At 44.5% G+C, this 21,146-nt stretch overlaps 1 protein-coding gene across 1 annotated transcript in view; it reads right to left on the reverse strand.

Moving 5' to 3' along the window:
* Positions 1–8,530: 8,530 nt before the first annotated feature.
* LOC101585144 (serpin B9-like) overlaps positions 8,531–21,146 on the reverse strand; it is a 389,019-nt gene continuing 376,403 nt past the window's right edge. Inside the window, exons 2-7 of the mRNA XM_004628398.2 lie at positions 14,286–14,461; positions 13,159–13,296; positions 12,663–12,780; positions 11,665–11,807; positions 10,348–10,503; positions 8,531–8,973 (exon numbers count right to left, since the gene is read on the reverse strand). Of these exons, the coding sequence (XP_004628455.1) occupies positions 8,569–8,973; positions 10,348–10,503; positions 11,665–11,807; positions 12,663–12,780; positions 13,159–13,296; positions 14,286–14,453 (1,128 nt within the window). The 5' untranslated portion in view covers positions 14,454–14,461 and the 3' untranslated portion in view covers positions 8,531–8,568. The remainder of the gene's footprint in view (positions 8,974–10,347; positions 10,504–11,664; positions 11,808–12,662; positions 12,781–13,158; positions 13,297–14,285; positions 14,462–21,146) is intronic.

The following is a 21,146-nucleotide window of genomic DNA, read 5'->3' on the forward strand; positions in this document are numbered from 1 at the left end:
CTAGCATGGTTTTTGTGGAGAGACTCAGTATAGGACTGGGTGAAGGAAAGTGAGCAGTGAGGCTCAGTTTGGGAGCAAGTGGTGTAACTCCATCAAAGAGGCTGGGTTTGGAACTAGGCTACAGAACTCAAGCAGAAAGGCTCAGTTTGGGACCCTGTTGCAGAACAGCTGAGCGCAGCTTGTTGAAATCCCAGTGAGCCAAATCACTGCGGCTAACACAACGTCTAGCCAGTGGGGCACAGGGGTTCACTACCATGGGCTGCAGCAGAAAGAAGCTGAGCACAGCAGCCAGACCCAAGCCAGGCCAGCTGGTTAAGTTAGAGTTCAGCAGATGCTGACCTAGTGAGATGAAGCATACTGCTAGGTCCAGTGGAGCCCAGACCTATAACCAGACCTACAGGAGCATCCTCTGGAGAAAGAGGTGGCAGCATGTAACTGGGATGAACTCATCTGCCTTGAAGACTCCAGGTACACCAAGAGAAGGTGACCAGATGGAACTTAAGGGAATGAATTTAAATACAAATTCCCAGTTTAATATCTGCTTAGCTATATGGCCAAAATGTTTGCTCTTATGGTTTAAAATGCCAACCCATTAGTTACAAAGTTTGTCAATTGCTGAATCTCACTACCCATTATTAGTGTTGCTAGTTGTATTACTATAAATAGAAAACTGTGTCTGCCTAAACCTCATGTTCTTTCTTGGATAATAATATCAGGAGTCAGTTGTGTAATAACCTCACCAAAGCCCTCTGCCAGAGGACAGAGGACAGTGTCAAACAGAAACAAATATCTCATTCTCAATCAAAAGAGAGGGCAGAATCTCAGGGTGCACAAAACAAGATTCTGACACAGAAGAGATACCTAAAGAACACTCTTTACAATGAGGCTCTGATCTCAGTGATACAGTTAACTACTATCAAATTTTCACAAAAAATGTCTCACAGAAATCAAATAAAGAGATCTCTCTGAAATAGAAAATGACAAAGAGAAAGATCAAAATGCAATCTCAGGCCCTAAGCCCACACAGAACAAACACGGGAGACACTGGCACAGAAGAAATTGGTAATTTATTTCTTTAATTTCCCTTCAAGATCTTTTCTCCCTGTTTAACCTCTGCCTTTATGAAAAAGATCCCCTATCACATAGGAAATATCCCAATCAACAACTCTGCAACTGGATTTGCTAGATTGCTATTTTGGGAGTGCATTTCCTTATCACAACTGCTAACATGGAGCTGCACATGGAGCTCAGTCATAAATCAGGGACTTAGTCTGCACCAGGTCCTAGGCTTAATCCCACGAGGCTTAATCCCAGTATCAAACCCAAATTTGAACACACCAAAAATCTACATATGTTTGAATGAGATGTTGGTTTTTTAATATTATAAGCTCTTATAGTTTTCACAGGGGTTAATGCACATTAATCCTAGTGTCATGGTATGTGGCCATCTTGGGAGTGTCATTCAGAAGAGTTTCTTTGCTCTGGGCATCTCTGTGGTCTTCCCTACTGCACATCCAATGAATACCAAGGATCTTTGCATGTATCTGTAGTGTTCATTGAGGTCTTGTCCTGGCTAAGGAAGTCAATTCCTTTTAGGGTTGAGTCATACTGCATTATATTATATCATTTCCAACCAAAATCTTTGTTTCAAGTCCTTGAACTCATTGGGTGAGGATCATTTACATCAAGAAAAATAATATCCCCTTGTAAATGTTAATCACAGATTAAAATGCCCTTATGTGAGTATCCAGGTTGCTGTTTGTCCAGATATCTGAGTACAATGACACAGTCAGCTCAGCACACAGTAGGAGTCATCACAGACCGTGTCTTCTCTCTTGTGGCTAAGAGAAGGCACCAAATGTCGATTATGAAATGTAGGTTCCGTGCTCACTTCGGCAACACATAAACTAAAAATTGAAATGTAGGTTCCTGGATTCATTATGAAGGGATTTTCCATGAAAGTTGTTCTGCTGTGCAAGCTGAGAATGCAGCAACATGAAAGAGATCGAAGCAGACAGAACAGAGAAGCTTCACTCACCACGGGACCACAGTTAATTAAGCTCCAGTGTCTTGTTCAGTCCCTATTCTAAAGTGATCATCCTCAGCTCTTGGAATGTCACCTGGGAAGATATATGTCAAAGAGAAACTCATCCAGAGACTAGTTAAGTTGATAAAGAGAGATTCTGTAATAATATTTTATTGCAAATTGAGGAGGAGCTAGCATGAATTGCACTCTGCAGGGAAGAATGAGTGTTTTAAGTTGAGAATGAGGGAAATAGAAACATCATGGCAAGGGTAGTGGAGGGACAATCAAGTGAGCGATTGTCCTCATTGGGCGTCCATCCCCCAGATGTTGGGAGGCAGTGGTTCAGTCCTTCCTGATAATCCTAATCCTACTGAAGGAGTTGCAGGTGCATCAAAAGGGAACTCCAGTTTATTAACAGATACATGTTTCTGATATCTTAAAGGATGCAAAAAAATATTTGTCAACCTAAGCCCATTTTAGAGAATTTGCTGTAAAAAGAGGTTCAGGACGGTATGCACACCATAGCCTGTAACAAAGATCCAATTCAGGGTCCTATATATATTAGTGCACACATACTAAAGAGTAAATTCAATGGAAAGCCTTGGGTTTTCCAAGGCAGTAACCTTAAAATTTCATACTTGAAATGTGGCCTGAAGGTTTCAGACACCATGTTAATATTCCATTGTTTCAGTGTGGAGGGGAGAGGAGATGGGATCATTTCTGAGAAAGTGCAGGTTGTACAGGCCAGAGTTGAGGTTCAGGCCAGAAATGAGCTCATAAGGGGCAGGCTCTTGTTGACTTAAGAGAGTATCTTCTACCTCTGTGGCTTCTCAAAACACAGTATGTTCTTGACTCAGTTCCGGAATACATGCCATGGAGATCGTTGGACTGGTTCACATCAGAGTTCACGTCATCCAGGGAAGAGTGGAGCAGACACCAGGAGCCCTTCAGGTTGTGAGATTCAATTCCTGCCCCTCTCTGTCAGAGGTGGCGCACTGCGCCTGAGGAATCCAGTGGAAAACTAGAGGCATGTTACCAGATGGATAGGGGCTTCATTCCAGGGGCTTTTTTTGCAGGTTCCTGGTGTTCCAAACAATAGAATGCAGAAGGCATACGGAAAGAGCCACCGAGGTGCGCATTCATGGATGATGGAAAAATATTCTCTGTAGATGGAGATTGCACAAATGAAAAGGCTCACAGTGGCCTGAAAACAAGGGAAAGGGTATTTTTCTCCTTTATGCAATGAAAACATTGAGTAAATCATACCAAAGATATTTGGCTTCCTGCCTTCATGAATCCTATCAGAATGCTTTTTTGACCTCCTGTGACACATAACTGGATGGTAGCAAACAGTATTTTGATTGGCTGTATCCACCCATAAAGGAAGGAATGAAAAGAACATCTTCTACTGGCCTTTTGAATAGTACCTGATTGAAACAACAGATTGGGAAGGATTCTTCTGATTGAATAGCACATTTCTGATTGGCCTTTGAACACTGATAATGGCAAAAGTAATTTGAATATAGTCAAATGTTGAAGTGGTGACATGGCTATTATTGGGGTCTTTCAGTCAACATCATGTTACAAATGACAACAGGATGACTTAAAATGTGAATTCAGAAAAATAATCCAAAATAGTCCAGTAGTCCATAATTGTAGTGGGTTATCCGTATAACTGGCAATGTCAGAAATTGTTGACTTGAGACTTTTACAGCTCAGCATATTAATACGGCTTTACTTTTTTTTTTAATACAGCTTTACTTTTATACCTTGTTTTTATACTTTTTTTGCTGGATGGTTAAGACCAAGATAAAGCAAGACCTATACAACAAGAAATGTAATTTTTGTATCTGACAAGATCAGTCAAATCCCTTCAGGATTTAGCCTGAAACCCTGTACAGCAGTTTGTAGATCCTTGGTCAGTGTCAGCCATGTGGATGAGTCACAGCCATTGCTTGACCAATTTGCTCTCTGTGAAAGCCTGAGAAAATGTTTTCTCTTTAGGTGACTCTCCTTAGGCACATTATACATTGTCAATCACTTTCCTTTGTTGCCCCATAATCTCCTTGATCAGAAAATTTGAGACATCCCTGAGTTACAGGATGTTACAGTCCAGGTTCTCTTATGTCCTGAGTCCTCACTGAGCTTGAGTAGCTGGGGCCAAAATGTTGGCTCTCCTTGTGGCTATTCTTTTTCTCAAATTTTTGGTCTGCAACTTAAGTTGTTAACCCTCCAGAAGTGCAGCTTAATGATTTTATTACCCTATAACATAGACAATTGAGCTTAACCTCACTGTCTGTCTGAATATCAAACATCTTACACGTAAGATGGAATAGGCAAAATGGAGGTGACAGAGAAAACTTGTTCTTCAAAATCAGGTGCAGAGTGTTCTGTGATGCAGCCGGGTGATGTCTGCCCAGTGGGGGGAGTGGAGTGAAGGACCTGGGTACTGTTGAGCTTGGCAGATACCTTGGCACCATCCACGTGGCGCTAGTTCAAGGTAATAAAACAGACAAAAATTCTGAGCTTAGAAAAGCTTCCACGCATATTTCAAAAGGTCTGATAGACCAGGGATTGTGTCCAGTATATAAAGCTGTGAGTATAAAAGAAAAAGTACAGTATAATACCCAAACATTATTTTAAAATGTAAATATGTGTATTGCTTTAGAATAGCTTCAAGGAGGGAACCAAGTGCTACCAAGTAAAAAGCCATGGGAGCTGCAAACCCAGAAGTGACAGAGGTAGAACTCCACAGATCTCACAATTTGCCACAGACTTCAATGTGGACGTGCAGGACTTAATGGCATCCCTGTTGCATTTTGGACTTGCTTTGAACCCAATGCTTTGCATCCTCTTGTTTATATTTTTGTAATGGTAGTGTTTATCTTGTGCATTAAATGGTAGGAACGTGTAACTTTCCCTTCATACAGGGGCTCACAGCTAAGTGTTTACCTTATATCTTGAAGGAGAAATAGAACACGGACCTCTCAGAAGTACTGAAGCACTTCAGACAGTGACAACTCTTAAAGATGGTCACAAATGGCTTTTATATGAAGCAATGTATGCCAGTCTTTTTTGGGTTGGGGAGATGCTATGGTTGTGTTTGGATGTGCACTGACAACCTTATGCTGTCATGGGGCAGGCTTGTAGATTTTGTGATTAATCCATGGGCCGATGCTACAATTACGGGCTTGAATTCTAACACCACCTGGGGAGGGTGGTCTGCATACACTATAAAGGAAGGAAAGAGGCATGTGCCTTGCTGCTTCTCCCTTTTGCTACAGTTGCTTTTGATTTTTCTGCTGCCACCAACAGCTTCCCTGTGCCATGTGTGACTCTGCCTTGGAGCCATCTCAGTATGGAAAGAAGTCTCGACAAAAGCTGAGCTAAATAAACCATTCCTCTGTTCATTCTGGGTATCAGACATTGAGACTCAGCAATGAGAAAATATAGCCAACACATATGGTTGAGATGAACAAGTGAAAGCAGTGATTTCCAGCAATAGTTGCCCACAGAACAGACCTGTCTGGGATCAATGGTAAGGCTGATGCCAGAAAATATTCTGACTTCATGGACTTTGAGGTCCAGACTGTTCAGGAATTGGACGGTTTTTTAATGAAAAGTACCATACACTATATCTATTGGTTCAGGAGAGCTTCCAAAAAGAAGAATTGCCTGAGCTGAAGTCTGAAAGAGCTGCTGGGGAGCCTGGTGCATGGTGCATGTGCAGGGAGGGCTGAACAGAGCTTCCTGGGGCTCTAAAGGGAAGAAGATGCAGCCAGGACATCACAAGGTCCCCCTCTCCAGGGGAGTTTGGAGCTGCTTGTGGGAAAAGTGCATGCAATAATGAGCTTCAAGCTGGGTGAGCCGAGTGAGATTTTGAGGATCATGCAGGCTTTGACCCGGCAAGTAGTGTGGACACTTGGTAAAGGGGAGAAAGATGGAGGCAATCCCAACACATGCATGTGAGCAGAACAACAGCTCTCTTTTAGGATGTAGAGAATTATGGTAGGAATCAACTAAGGAAGAAATAGAAGATTGATACTTCTGCAGGAACTGAATGACTGATAATGTTTAAATATATGCAGCAAGAAGAAGTACTGTGTGCATTTAATTATAGGGTGACAGTGGAAAAGACACTCTGCTGACTGGCTTGAAGACTCCCCAGAGATTATCTGTCTTCAGATTTAACCTCACCGGTAATCTGTGAGGATGACTGTGCAGTGGGTGGCTTTAGAATGCAGAGTCGGTGATGTGACATGGTTCCCTCCATGTTGAAGCTAGAGCTCCAGGTGAACAACCGGGAAATCCGAGGTAAAAGGCCACGAGTCTAAGTTTTGATGAATTATTTGTTCTAGGGCTTCCTGGTGAGACAACAAAATATCCAAAGCAGGGTGCTTTATAGAGCAATCAGATTGATTTCTTTCATACTGTCTGGAGGTCTGTGTCCTCAGATTCCTTTATTCTTTAGAATGCTTCCATGCCTTGCAGTCCCCTTACTCCTGCACTCTACCATGTGTGCCCGCCCTCTTGCCACCTCCAAGCCTGCATCATGCTCCAAATCCATTGACCCACTCAGCTTGAAGCTCATTTCTGCTTCCCGCACATTTCTTTTTCTTCTTCAGTCCACACTGTCAAGATGGGGTGAGCTGGCCTCTCACACTTTCCTGGTGTGAATGTTACTTGGTTCAGACACTGTGTAAGAGTTTGGCATTTCCTCACGGGATTAATGATAGGCACTGTATGACCCAGTAATTTTGTTCCTTTATAGTGGAATACACATGTAAAAGAAAGGGGAATAAGTCCATGCAGATGAACATTCATGTCTATGCAGATAAACAGCACCCATATTTGCATATAAGTGAATGAGTGAAAAGTCAGACGGATACTTGAGTAAGTAGATATGGTATGCCTGTGCAATGGAATACGACACCACCATAGAGGAAATAGGGAAAGGGTACATGGTACAGCGATGAATGTATTGAGAAAACACTACGCTAAACAAAAGAAGCAGACACCAAAGGTCATATTTATTTCAAAAGTTCAGAGGAGATAAATGCAGAGAGAAAACCCAATGGTGATGTTCAGGGGTGTGGGAAAGCACGTGGACCTACTGCTGGGGGGGATCAGGTTCTTTTTGGGGAAGCGAAAACTTCTTGGAACTTCATGAAGGTGCTGATTCCCCAGTAGCCTGAACGCACTGCTTAATATTGGTAACTTTGTCATGTGTCATAAAGGCTGAAATACTAGAAGAGCACAATTTATTTGGTGATATCTGAGCAATGAAAACAGAGCTTTTGTGTGTGATCAGGAGCTCATTATTAGTGTGTAAGAGACACACAGGCAGGGGAGACGGAATCCTGATGTCTGGACCTCAAGGTCTAGGGGCTGCTACCTAAGAGGACAGAGGGATAGTAAATTAAGGAGCTACCACAGACACAGCCACTTGAGCTCAAGGGTACATATTATGTGGTGAAGAAATAAATTTTCTTGAAGAAGATGACATCTGAAATGAATTTAAAGTGCTGAATGGAAATGGATTTTAAAAGATAGAGTTGCAGATGGAGAAATCAAATTTTTTCCCATAATTTTATTGATAACCAAATAGTGATGAGACAGTTTCAAACCAAATTGGTAGGACAGTTTCAATAATTAACACATTGCATACATTCTTCCTAGTGGTTAATTGCTGTACAAGATGCCGACATAATATCCTATTTACAAAAACCATTAGAACAAATCCCTCTATTCATTAAGAGAATGTAACTATATATCTAACCTAACCATTTTGAATACACAGATACAAAATGCACATTCACCTGTATCCCCTTTTTTGTTTAGTTCCATTATTTGAATATTATAGGTGTGCTAACTCAGCAAAATATTCTAAAAGAGTCCAGTAGTCCATAATAGTCATCTGTGTAAGACTGAAGCATTAAATAGGGCCACCTGGTTGCCACAAAAGCTATGAGTTGGACATATGTGATAAACAGCAGCTGCTGAAGAAAACTGACTCTGTCCCTGGGTCTAATGAAACACTCTGCACAGACCAGCTGAGCAGTAAATGTTAAATAAAAATAAAATTAAAATGTACACTTCTTTAAAGTTCCAGGAAAACTCCACGGGAACTAGAAGGTCTAGGGCCAAAGCTTACCCCTTAGAAGGTCAGGTTTAGGCAAGTATGTGACAGACAGGCCTGGAGGAGGTGGGATGCATGCTATTACCATGCTAAGGAGGTTACACAAGAGTTAGGCAGATGTTTGCAACCTTCAGGGACACCTGTGCAGGCTCCACTCAGGGACCTCTTCTGCACCTGTGTTCATTATGGAGCTCTGACCAGAGATCTTGGTCAGCTGGAATAAGAGTACACAGTGGGGGAAAGCAGAGCCCATCCATTATGTGCCTATGCAGCCAGGGGGAGCAGGTGTGTACCAGCCTGCACTCACCCTGCCTTGGCCTTTTCTATTGAGCTAACTTGGTAAAGTTTTTACAAGGTTTGGGAACAGAGATGGAAATGCTTGCATACACAGGGCATGCGTCCCTCATGGAGAGGAGAACCTGCCGCAGAACAGCAGGCTGCTGGTCCTGTTGTGCCTGATGAAGAACAGGAAGGGGCGGTCAGCGCAGAACTCTGGCCCACTCATGGAACACTTGAGTGTAACATCACAAGCTGATGCTGCTGCAGCCTCAGTGCCTTCTTTATTGACCTCCACTACGCTTTTGTGCACAAACTTGGACAGACACAGGTCACTGTCAGCTGACATCCCAGACAGGTCTGCTTTGCCCTGAACAAAGGCATCCACCACACCCAGAGCCCGCAGCACAGAGACCATGTTGTACTCCTCTTGCAGTTTAAATCTAGGAAAGTAAACTTGGACTTCGATTCTCATCATATGCTCTGGACTGGTCCAGGTTTGGAATTTCTCAAAAGTGAGGGCTTTTTCCACCTGAAAGACCAGGATTCCACTTTACCATTTAGACCACAGCACCCAGCCACCACAGTCCCTTCCAGCCTCCTCTGGAAGGCAGAGGAGGTGCCCAGTGTCACACACTGTCCCTGCAGCTGCCTGGAAGCTTGGAGGTCTCAGTTTGTTCTGCACCCAGCCTCTGCCATACCACCCTTGCTGCAGCTTGCTGAGGTAGATGATGAGGCTCCACACTCTTGTGACCACTGCAAACCAGTTCCCAAGATGGTTGCACTCTGTGGGTATCTTGGTGAGATGTTTCATTTCTGAAGGAGGCTTCGTTTTGGAGCAGAAAGCCCATTAATGTTGAGCAAAGTACAAAAGGGCTGATGCCATGAGCCACCAGGGCAGGGGTTGAGGCTGTACAGAAACATGTCTGTCAGCAGAGAAAGAATATTCTGGTAGCCTCATTAGACTCCCTAGCTAGTCCTGAGAATAAACTGTTAAAGCTCCATAGAGGAGGTCCCTTTCAAAAAATTACAAGGAATGAGAAAAAAAGAAAAACAAGACAATAAAAACAGAGAAAGCCCAAATGGCACTGGGCCTTGTATCAGAGGTAAAGCAGAGGGGCAGGGCACAGAGCCACAACAGGCACTCAAGTTAGGACAGTGCCCTCCCAGCCCAACACCAGTGCACAGGACGGCGTGGGCACCCACTGTAGGTACAGCTCCGGCTCAGTGCGCAGTGTGTTCCGCAGCTAAGCACTTTCCCAGGTGTTTTCCTCACTTCACAGTCTCTGTTACTAGACCAGATACACCATCACGTATGAACTCCAAGCTAACCCTCTAGAAAGCCTCCCCAACCAACCACCTGGTCTATCTGGTATAGGTCTCTGGAAGTACAAATCAACACAGTGCATTCAGACCAAGGTAACTAAAATGAATGCCTGTGGAGGCCGTGGTGTTTCATTTAATCTTCAGAAGTCCTGGGAGCCAATCAAACTGTGACAAGTTTCAAAGGGATGTGAGTCCCCAAAATATCACAAAGCAGGCAGAGATAAAGGTTCATAGGCATTAATCTTCTCAGGACCCCTTACAGGTCTGGAGTACCTTTCTAGCTTATGCTCTTTCCTTCTAATAAATGTAGCTTCTCTCTGTTCAACTCTGTCCCTCCAGTTCATTATGGATGCTGAGTCTAGCACCCCAGTTAGTGGCTTATCCCAGGGGAACTCCTTGCTGGGCATGACAAGGAGGGGCTCATAGTGGATTTAGGAAAAGAGTGGCCTAGGACAGGAAGGGGACAGAGGGACAGCTATGGGCAAGAGTACTTGTCAATGTGGTTCTGGTGGGAAAGGACACGGGATGTCACCAGATGCTCCAAGCAAGATAGAAAGCACACCCCAGCCCCCTGACTCACCGTGCTCAGGTCCACACCCTCATCTGGGAGCACCACGACCGTGCTCAGCTCCCGGCCCTGGTAGGGCAGCTCCAGGACCTGGACCCCCTCCTCACTCACGTGAGCCCAAGGAAACGTGGCTTCCTGGAACATCATCTGCACTGGCCTCTGCTCCTTCTGAAGGGTGAGCAGAGGGGCACGCATGTCACAGGGATTCTCCAGGGAGCAGGAAATCTGCCCAAAGGAGCTCCCTGAGTGCTCCAGCACCCAGGATGGAGGGGCATTTGCACTCTAGGTGACCCCTCCCGGGGAAACCTCAGCCAGCGCTTCCCACAGGCATGACAAGCCACGGAGTGGCCAGAGGCAGGAGGAGCCTGGGGAGCTGCCAGCACTGCCCAGCGGGAAGCTCTGAGTGCTCCCTGTGCTACTGCTTGGCTCTGAGGAGACTGAAGGACTGTTGAGGAAAAACAAATGAATCGTGACACAAAGGGCATCTTATTTTAAAATAGGGTATAGATGAACATATGTAGACATCCTAAATATTTTCTTTGTAATTGGTTTTCTGTTACTAAAGAGATTATATCACCCTGAAAATTACATTATCTCTGCTTTAATTAAAGTTAAAAACATCAATATCTTAGTCTTTTCTACTTGGTTCTAATATGAAACATTAGGAAATACTGAATTTTAATAATTTTTTTTTTGTGGAACTGGGGATTGAACTCAGGCCCTTGCACTTGCCAGGGAAGTGCTTATTCTGCTGAGCCATCTCCCCAGCCCCAATAATTTTTAAGGTAACAAAAAACAATTCAAATGTGTCTCATGACATCCCCACATTCTCTCAACCAAAACCACCCTGGCAAGAACTCCAGCTCCCCTCCCGACCTGGGGCCTCTTCTCAGTCCACTCTGAGCACCAATGCCGTGGCCAGCAGTGTGCTTCTCTGGCATGAGGAGCTATCTGTGATGCTGAGCTCATCAACTATTAAAGCATTTAAGAGTGACTTGCTGAGGGATCTCTGTTCTCACATTTTCTTGACCCTGCCTGGTGCCCCATGCATACAGCACAGTATCACAACACATCACTCATTGTTTCAACCAAGCTAACCTCAACTTACAGAAAAATCTTCGGCTTCCAGACTGAGGTTTAAGCAAATACATGCAGGAGAAATTATCAAACTGGAAGAACACCATTCATGCAAACAATTATAAACAGGAAATGTTCCTTACTTCCATGATGCTGTTTTCTTGAGTTTAAAAATATAATTCAAAATACATTGCATCAAATATCTTTCTTCCATTACTTTATCAAAAGATTTTCTGTAAAGCGTCCCCCTACCTGGTTTATTTTGAAAGGAATTTCACTTGTGCTTGACTTCTCAAACTGTTCTTCCCACCTTCCTTTGAAGTAGACAGCACTAGTGAGAACCAGCCTACACACTCCATCAGTTGCATTCTTGGCCAACAACTCTTTAATTTTGTCTGTTAGGGGAAGCAGAGACCGCCTTCAGTGACTGCTTATAAACACCATGATGAGCAAACTATAGGACAGCATCAGGAAGGTTTTGACATGATGTTTTCGGTCTAGCTGAGTTAGGATTGTTATGAATTAATGATCACAAACATTTCCTAGGAGTGTTGTTCATGCACATAGACATGTGGGGAACATCCCTGAAGTGAAGGTGGCTTAAGGTTTCTGAGTCACTCAAGAAAGCAGGTTATAGACTAGGACAAGTTGGAGGCACAAAAGCAGCAAACCAGAGATGCACTGGGTGGGAATTGCAGTCCCCTCAGTGGTTACATGGGGAGTGTGGGCTATGGCTTCCCAAGCACACCCAGAGCTAATATTAGGCAGAGAGGGCTCAGGGTAAGGGGCAGCAGCACAGGGGCAGGAAGGGAGGAGGTGGAAGAGGGACTGCTGCTGCGTCCTCCAGACAGAGCACCAAGCACCCCTGGGTAAGAGAAGGTGTGCCCCCTGGGTTACCTCCTCTGCCCCTGGATAGTGAGGACTACTAGTCATGAAGTAAATGCATCTTTGTGAATTGCTGTCTCAGGAGGCTAAAAGTGTTAAAGATTTCAGAAGAAATTGGGAAAATAATTGCAGACTTTTAAAGGGAAAACTGTGCACCATTCGCTAGGGTCTCGGATGTTGGCAGAGATAGCAGTGCTCCGCGTGGGGCTCAGGCGTGTGAGTGGTTCACCCCTCCTGCCATCACTGCTGTTAGAGCCCACAGGTGGGACACATCACTTTCTGGCCTGGAAATGAGGGAGGGCCTGGCCCACATAGGGAGAAGGTGATGAGGACGGGGAGGAGCAGAGAGAACCCCCAGTGCTGACCTTGGGTCTTGGTGGACACCCAGGCATTGATGTGCCTCCTGGAGCTCTCTGGAGCTTTGGCAAAGGGCAGCTGCTCCAGCTCGGCTTGGTAGGACTTCAGACAGGACTGCTGAAATGGCTGTGGGCAGAGACACTTTGGGTGAGGCCACGGAGCTGCAGGAAAGGTCAGCAAGATGCCAGGCATTCTGAGTATATGTGCTGCCTAGGCGCACACGTCAGATATTCTAAGCAAGCACAGCATGGTTGTTTGAAAGCTTCAAGAGGTATATGTGTGTCTTAGAAGATGTCACCCTGAGTCCAGCAGGTTCTAAGTAGGGAAATGCGAGTCAGAACCACCTAGGCAGTAATGAAAGAACCGCATAGATTGTCACATGTGGAATCCATGGGGGCATTCTTAGAGAGCAGTGTCAGTAGCCAAACATGGTTGCCCGTCAGTTCCTCAGGTTCTCTGAAGTCCTGCCCCACACTCTTTCCTGGTTCTGGAGACCCAACTCACCGAGAGGAACTGGCAGCTTTCTTCTCCAAAGAGCCTATTGGCTGTGCTGAGGGAATACAGAGCGCCAGGCCTGTGCACTTGGGCGAGCAGCAACTGGAAGCCACTGTGAATGTCCTCCTCAGTGTCTAATGCCAGTGCCTGTGGGGGAAGCCAATGCCTATTGTCAGTGCTGTTCTCTGGTCTCACAAAGAGTCTACCCCCCCAAAAAAAAAACCCAACCCTTTTTCACAAGTACTCCATAAAATTATCCTTTGTAAGAAACTTTTATTTCCATGTTTTTGAGCCAGGATCTAACTATGTAGGCCAGACTGGACTCAGTCTCATGGCGATCCTGGTACCTCAGCCTCTTGTGTGCTCAGATGCTAGTCAGGCACCATGACTTCCAAGGAGGCCTTTGTAGTTTACTTCAGCAGTGAGTCCTTGACTCCCCGGGTTCCTTAAAGGGTTCTTTAGGGAGAGCAGAGTCTACGGTTGCATAAGAAGCACCAAAAGGCGCTTCCCCCTGGACGTTTACCTCAGAGCCTCGGACACTGAAGAAGAAAAAAATAGAAGAGCTGGCATTAATGAAGGGTTCTCTGGGCATTGCTGGTCAAACTGAGACCCAAGTGACCCAGCTTAGGAGGCCCTGAGCAGAGCTATGTACAGGGGAACCAATGGCACTGACTGAGTCTCCTGCCCACGCTGAGATCTCCTGGGGACAGTGGCTGGGCCTGGGACCTCTCAGATGAGGCCAGATGTAACCCACAGTGCACTGTGGATCCTCCTGGGTTCTACAGGGTTCTCCGCCTCCTCTCTGGGAGGGCCTGAGCCATTCTGTTTGTCTCCTCAGCAGTAGCAAGGCAGCAATGAGTAATTATGCCTGTAAAATCCTGTGCTGCAAAGGAAGACAGATCTGAGACTTTTGTGTCAAGAAATTTCAGAATCTTTTTCTTCTCTTTACCCCTGTGGTACTGGGATCAAACCTGAGCAATCCCCCACCATATGCCAGCCCAGCCCCAGCTCATTTCTTACACAAAGTGCCAGCAAAATTGCCAGTTATTGTCTGGGGAAGATCCCCTGTCTCTTCAGAATAACCTCAAAGCACAAACCCTCATGTACTGGAAGGATACAGGGATAGGAAAGTGTACCTGAGCCATCTGGGTTGCCGTACTGCCCTTGGCCCCCAGGAGGACCATACCCAAGGCTGAGGAGATGCTCACGGGAGAGAAGAAGACATTGTGTGCTGAGTCATCCTGACCCAGAAGCTTTAAAAGGCAGATGGCAAAGGCACCATTGGCTTCCGACAGCGTGTTCATGATGCAGTCTAGAGATAAAGAAGAAAAGTCCCTGTCAGGCAACTCACCCAAGTGTCCACTATCAGTGGAAAGAGCTGAAACTGTGCTTTTGGTTTTCATTGTAAGACCGCAGAGACACTCTTTCAGTGCTGGCCTCTGCCCCTCTCTACTCCTCTGTCCCCTCTGCCTGTCCTGTGGACCATCTGTCCACCCTGAGGCCCCTGCACTCTGGCCCTGGTGGGCTGCTCCTCACCCCACATCTCAGGGAGGCCAGGCAGCCTCCCTCCCTCTTTCACTGCAAAGCTGCCCTCACTGCTGCAGTGCACCCTCTCTCAGGGACTAGGGTCAAGCCTGCAGGCGGTGGAGACAGCGACCCTATCCCACAATGGATGAAAGCACAGGGGAAAGCAGGCTTTGTCTGCTGGGTGTTGGGATCAGGAAATACAGGATAGGTGGGGCACTGGGGGTGGACAGAGACTGGGATTTGACCAGAACCAGGAGGAACCAGGTGGACTGCTTTAGGGAAGACAGCACAGAGGGCAGTGGCCAGGACAGCCCCGCAGGGCCAGGCCACCTGCACTCCTCAGCATCAGAGCTGCACTGCAGACACCACCTGGCTGTGCCTTGGTCTTTCTGGGCCCAGTTCCATCCCCAGGATTAGAATATGGCCTGTTCCCCCTTGCCAGACACACCAGAAGTTGCCTTGCTGTGGTCTGCTGCCCTACCTGAGCTGTTGTCCTATGTAGTGGGCCTCAGGACCACAGGATGCTGTGATGGACTCTCAGAGACTGAGGGGCTTTTATAGTCCAGGTCTTGTGGGCATTGTGGCTGCACCATTGGGCTCTCCTGTGCTCCTGTCCCCACACCTTGTCATGAGGCATGTCCAGCTAGGCCTCAGGGATCCCCACAGGGCAGAGGAGGTGCTGATGTCCTTATTCAATCAGAGGAAGCCAAACCTTGCTCAGGGAAGAGTTCAAAGATGAAAGTGAAAGTGAAAGCAGATAAGGGGCATCTGAAGAGCTGGAGCCAGGTCAGGGCTTCGGGATCCCAGCACTGGAGGAGGCTGACCCAGGAGGAGGATGACTTGGAGGATAGCCTTGGAAATGTGGGGGGAACTTGTCTCAAAATTTTCATGAAATGGGAGGGATGCGGGTGAGGATGTATGGGTCCTGGGTTCAACCTCACTGTAGCCCCTACCAGAAACAAAATAATAAACAAAATCTTTAGGAGCAAAACAACTAGGACCCTGGTTTCTTAAATGCAGGAAGCCATAGGAAAATGAGAAGTTCTGACTTCACTGGGGAAGTCGGTCCTCTTTCATACAAAGGAGCCCTGGCAATGAATTCAAAATTTTTCTCAGCACAATCTGCACACACTTTTGGTTAGTCCAGGCTTTCAAACTTAGGACACACACAGATCTCAGAACTCAGCTCCTAGGAGCCCAGTGCTCCTGTTCCCCAGGCCCGGGCCTTTGGGCTGCTGTATGTGCATCCTACTCCTCCTGCCTTGAGAAGATCTTGAAAAGAAGACCTTGTCCTCTGAGAGCACACACAGGATAGGGACCATGACCTGAGCAAGTTCCTTGTGTCTTAAACTGTGCTAAGGTTTTCTTATATACTTAAAGTTTTACCATCTATTTCAGTCTCCTCCATGGTCTATTTTAATCAATAACTCTACCGGTTGCATGGGATGCTACACTGTGCTTTTGAGCTCTCAGTCTCTGGAGGTTGCTACTGGGCCTCATTTCCCCTGTTGCCAAACTTTTGCATGTCTTTCCCTGAGAATTGAGCATGTAAATGCTCCCACTTACTTTTTAATTGGGCTATTGGGTTTCCCCTGTTGGATTGTGTAACAGACATTTAGCTGAGTGAGTTCTGCTTTACTTCCCCATCTCTATGATAGGTTCTAAATTATCCCAAGATTACAGAAGCTGCTATGGAACAGGCCCGCAGACCGTCCATGATGAGAGAGGAGATAGGCGGACAGAGCTGCCCTGACTCATGCCGTTGGGCCACATCTTCTTAGACCCTGGGAGCCCTGATCTCATGACCATCATGTAGGAAGGGGCTTAGTTCTGTTCTCTCATGCCTGCTGCTCTGGCTCCCTTGATGATACTGATAGGTCTGGACCTGACTCGTGACTGCAGACCGTCTCTCTGGACGGCTGCTCTGAAACATGAGAGCAGCCTCTGCTTGTTGCTGAACTTATTAATATCTGATTTAGAGATCTGCACATTCCATTCATGGTTGTAGGATAATGATATCTGATGTTGGAACTCCTCACAGGTCCCTGCTTTGGAGACACCAGGTACCATGCCTCATCCTTCTTCTTTTGCTAGCGATACCACACCACAGCCAGGTAGGGTAGAAAGAAACAGGACTCCATGGGCTCACTCCTCTGTCAGTTATTGAAGGACCACATCTAGAGACAGTCTCCTTGAATACAGGGCCCTGACATGGGGTAAAGCAGCACAGGCTATGAAATATAGTACTCAACAGAGACCCGGCAAAATTGCTTTGATGCCTGATGCACTGTCAATAGTCATTAACCTCTGGGTTATGCTGGGCTCAGTGCATCAGTTCCTGAGAGCAGAGCACTGAAAATCTCTGACTGGTCCCACACAGTCTTGTGTCTTAATATCCTGCCATGGAAATTGAATTTGAATACAAATTTTAGTGGGTGAAATTGTAATGGACCACTGGGAAAATTCTAAGTTCTGCAAACAATGAGACAGTAGACAGGGAGAGGTCTTCTTTCCTTAAATGATCCAGCCATTGTTTCCCCTATCTCTCATTGGTACCTTTCACTTTTAAGCCCTCTTTAGACAGTTCATGAGCAAGGAGACTCTTAGTTCATTGAAATGATAGCACTTCTTATCCAGGGTTGGATGTATTAAATCCTAAAATAACTAGGGGAATATAAGTAATAATAATCAGAACAGAAAACAATCATCTGAAAACAATAAAGTAATCAGACAGAAAATTTGAAAGATTTTCCTTTAGAAAAATTAAATCAATAACCCTCTAGTGAGGTGAAGAGGAGTTAGAATTATTCCTATTAGGAATAATAGTGATGATGTCATGACAGAATTTATAGATACTAAATGAAGATGTAGGAATAGTATGTAGAACTTTATGCAAATATATTTCACTTGATTAGACTGATAGATCTGGACCTGACTCATGACAAGATCATTTTATGCAAGATAAAATGATCAAATATTTGAGAACCATACATGAGCAAAGCTCCTTCAAGATAGATAGCGAGTCCTCAATTCTATTGAAACACTAGATTTGAAATTCAAATGCTCACAAGGACACTCCAGGGGCAAATGACTTCACTGGTGAATCCTAGAAAATAGTATTGAACAAACTACTGATACTTCTACACAACCTCCTGTCACATGTTTCTCTAAGCCCTGCATTACCACAGGATCCAAAAAAGACAATAAAATGACAGGCAAAGAGAGCTGAAATCCACATCCCTTATGAGCATAGTTACCTCTGAAGGAACCATCGTGCACTGAATCCATTAATATACACAATGGATAGCACTTGTAAGTGAGTGGTATTTATTCTAGTAATGCAAGAATCAGGTAGCATTAGAAACTGAAATGATGGAATATATTATATTAACAATATGCAAGTATAGTTATTTCCAAGATGGGGAGTGAGAAAAGAACAAAACTAAATATCTGTTCCTGATTTAAAAACACGTAGCAATCTAAAATTAGCAGGGAGCTCCTTCAATCTGGCAAAGATCAATTATGAAAAACATCCAGTTTTCCTTGCATATTAATGAAAAACTTCTTCATATTGTGTAGGTTCAATAGAATTCAAGAAAGCAAGAAATACAAGAGAGGGTATCCAAATAGCAAAGAAGACAAAATTGACTGTATTAATCAGAAATATGATTATTTGTAAGAAACTTAAGTGATTCTATGACACAGGCCATTTATAAATAAATTTTAATTTATATTTTTATTTTATTTATAAGTTTGAGACATAAAAAGCAATTAAATTTCTCATCTAAATCCACAGCAAAGTGCAAAGAAAAAAAGTTTGCAGAAATAGTTTTGAAAATAACAATAATTATTGTTATAGGATTTACATTATGTCACTGTGTACCTCTGTGACAACAACCAAGATTGTATTATTGGGATCATGATTGAAATCAATTCATGTTCCATAACAGACTCAAATGTATATCATTGGTAGACATTTGGCCAAGGTACAATCATACTTTATTGGAAAATAGACTCTCTTTTTAACTTATGCAACATTGGACATTCAAAATAGATGAGCTATGACATGGGATAGACTAACAGGTTGAGAAGAATCATGATGGATGCTTTCTGAGACTGTGGGTTAGGCTGAGAGTGCCGATGCCAAGCATAACATCACAAGGCATGGATTCTGGTGAACTAGATTTCATTCCCATGAAGCTCTCCTTCTGCCTGAAGACACACTTACCTAGATTAAAAAAAGAAAAGCCAAAGGTTGATACATATGTTTAGAATTCACATGTCTGATAAAAAGTAAAACAACTTGGGGTCTATAATATAAGAACTCCATCAAAGCCACTGTGCGTGCAAACGCAAAAGTAAAATGAAACAAATTAAATAAAAGTCAAAATGTTTAAAGACAGTTTACCAGAATACTGTCATGGATGACAGATGAGTGCATATTAAATGTTGAGCAGCATTAGTGCTTACATATGTGAAGTTCTCTGTCTTGAGTGTTCCTTATTAAACTATGAAAATACATTTTAAAAATAGAGGAGTAAGTGATCGGAGCATCGAGGTTCTGTGGATTCATTTTGCTTTTTTGAATGAAATCCACATTAGAAAAATAGTTCCTGAAAGTGAAGCGCTCTGAGAAAGAATACAGTTTTGCTTGGAAACTTTTAAGACAGAGCTGTGGTATGAAAAACAACTCATGTAACAAGCCAAGATGCAGGGCAACTAAAGGAGAAACAGGAGAGACACTGCTCAGGCTCTGTCTAAAAGTCAAGTCAGTCAGGGAAGGGCAGTGCAGTGCATGACCATCGCCCAAGGCCTGGGAATCCAGGATCTGGAAGAAGCCTCAGAGTGTGCTCCTTTTGTCTCAGATTTCTGCCACAGCAACACTTTTTTGTAAGAAAGTCAATATAAGGAAACTTGTCCTTAACAAAGGGTGTCCTTGAGCCTATTCAGAGCTTTGAGCCCTCCTCAGAGGGCAGATCTCAGACACCAAGTTAATATTCCATTCTTTCAGTGTGGAGGGGAGAGGAGATGGACCATTTATGAGAGAGTAAGAGTTGTACAATCCAGGGTTTAGGTTCAGACCAGAAAGGATCTCATAGGAGGCAGATGTCAGCTGGCTCAAGAGAGTGTCTCTTTGCTCTGTGACTTCTCAAAACTCAGAAAATCCTCAAGTTAGATTTTCTAGTTCTTTCAGTTCCAAACTACATGCCATGGAGATCTTTGATCTGGTTCACATCAGATTTCAAGTCATACAGGGAAGAGTGGAGCTGACACCTGGAGCCCTTGAAGTGGTGAGATTTGTGCCCCCCTCAGTCAGAAGAGGACACACTTCTCCTGAGGAATCTAATGGAAACCTAGATGCAAGTTACCACATGGACAGTGGCTTCATTCCAGGGGCTACTTTGCAGGGTTTTGGTGTCCCCAACAGTGAACAGAAGGCACACAGAGAGGGCCTCCAAAGTTTGCATCTCAAGAAGATGGAAAGTATGCTCTGCACAGTGAGAGTGGACAAATGAAAGGGCTCACAGTGAACAGACAATAAGAGAAAGGGTACCTTTCTACTTTATGTAAAGAAGATATTGAGAAAATCCTATAAACATACTTGACTTGATGTCTTCATAAACTATCCTATGAGAGAAACTCATTTAGCCCCCTGTGACATGTAACTGAAGGATTTGGAAAAGAATTTAAGTTGGTTTTATCCACATGCAAATGAAGGATTGACGAGTACATCTTTGGTCCTATGAATAGTACTGATTCAAATGACAGGTTTTGAATAATTCTTCTGATTGAATAGCATATTTCTGATTGTCTCTTTCAAAGCTGATAATGAATACTTCATCACAATGTGAGGGTCCTTCTCTCTAAAACTGCCCCCTCTCTGCTGTCCTGTCTTATAAGGAACCATCCTTGGCCTTCAGTGGGTTTCCATGTTCAATAAACAACTGGCCGTATTAGACAGCAATGGCTACTCCATAGTTCTCCTCCACGGAGAGTTCCTGAAAGCTTTCCCAGACATGAGAAGCCATGATTTGCAGCACACATTTGTGTCTGCTAAGCAAACCTAGGGGAACATGACAACTGCAATGTCTATCTCTGCCACAGGTCCCAGGGATTCCCCTATATTTGTCCCCCAGGACATGTCTCCCAAGGTGCTATGTCTTCCCAGTAGTTGCAAATCTTGAACAGAGTCAAGTTTGGTGGACATCTCTTTCCCAGAAGCTGGCATCAGCTTCTTCAAACACATGCTGGAGGCCTCACTGGAAGGAGGATAGTCTCCGAAACACACGCTACACTTGCTGAGCTGTCTCTGTCCATTGCTAGGTTCATATGGTTCATGGAGCAATTTCTCCCCAAAGCCTCATGCAGTCACAACGTGGCCTTCAGGATATTGTTATTGCTACATAGTCTTAAGCTCAGATTATGGGTATGAGTGCTATGTACACCATGAGGTGAGCAGCCTGCATGCA

Source organism: Octodon degus, unplaced genomic scaffold (genome assembly GCF_000260255.1).
Source record: "Octodon degus isolate 3935 unplaced genomic scaffold, OctDeg1.0 scaffold00023, whole genome shotgun sequence".
NCBI lineage: Eukaryota > Metazoa > Chordata > Mammalia > Rodentia > Octodontidae > Octodon > Octodon degus.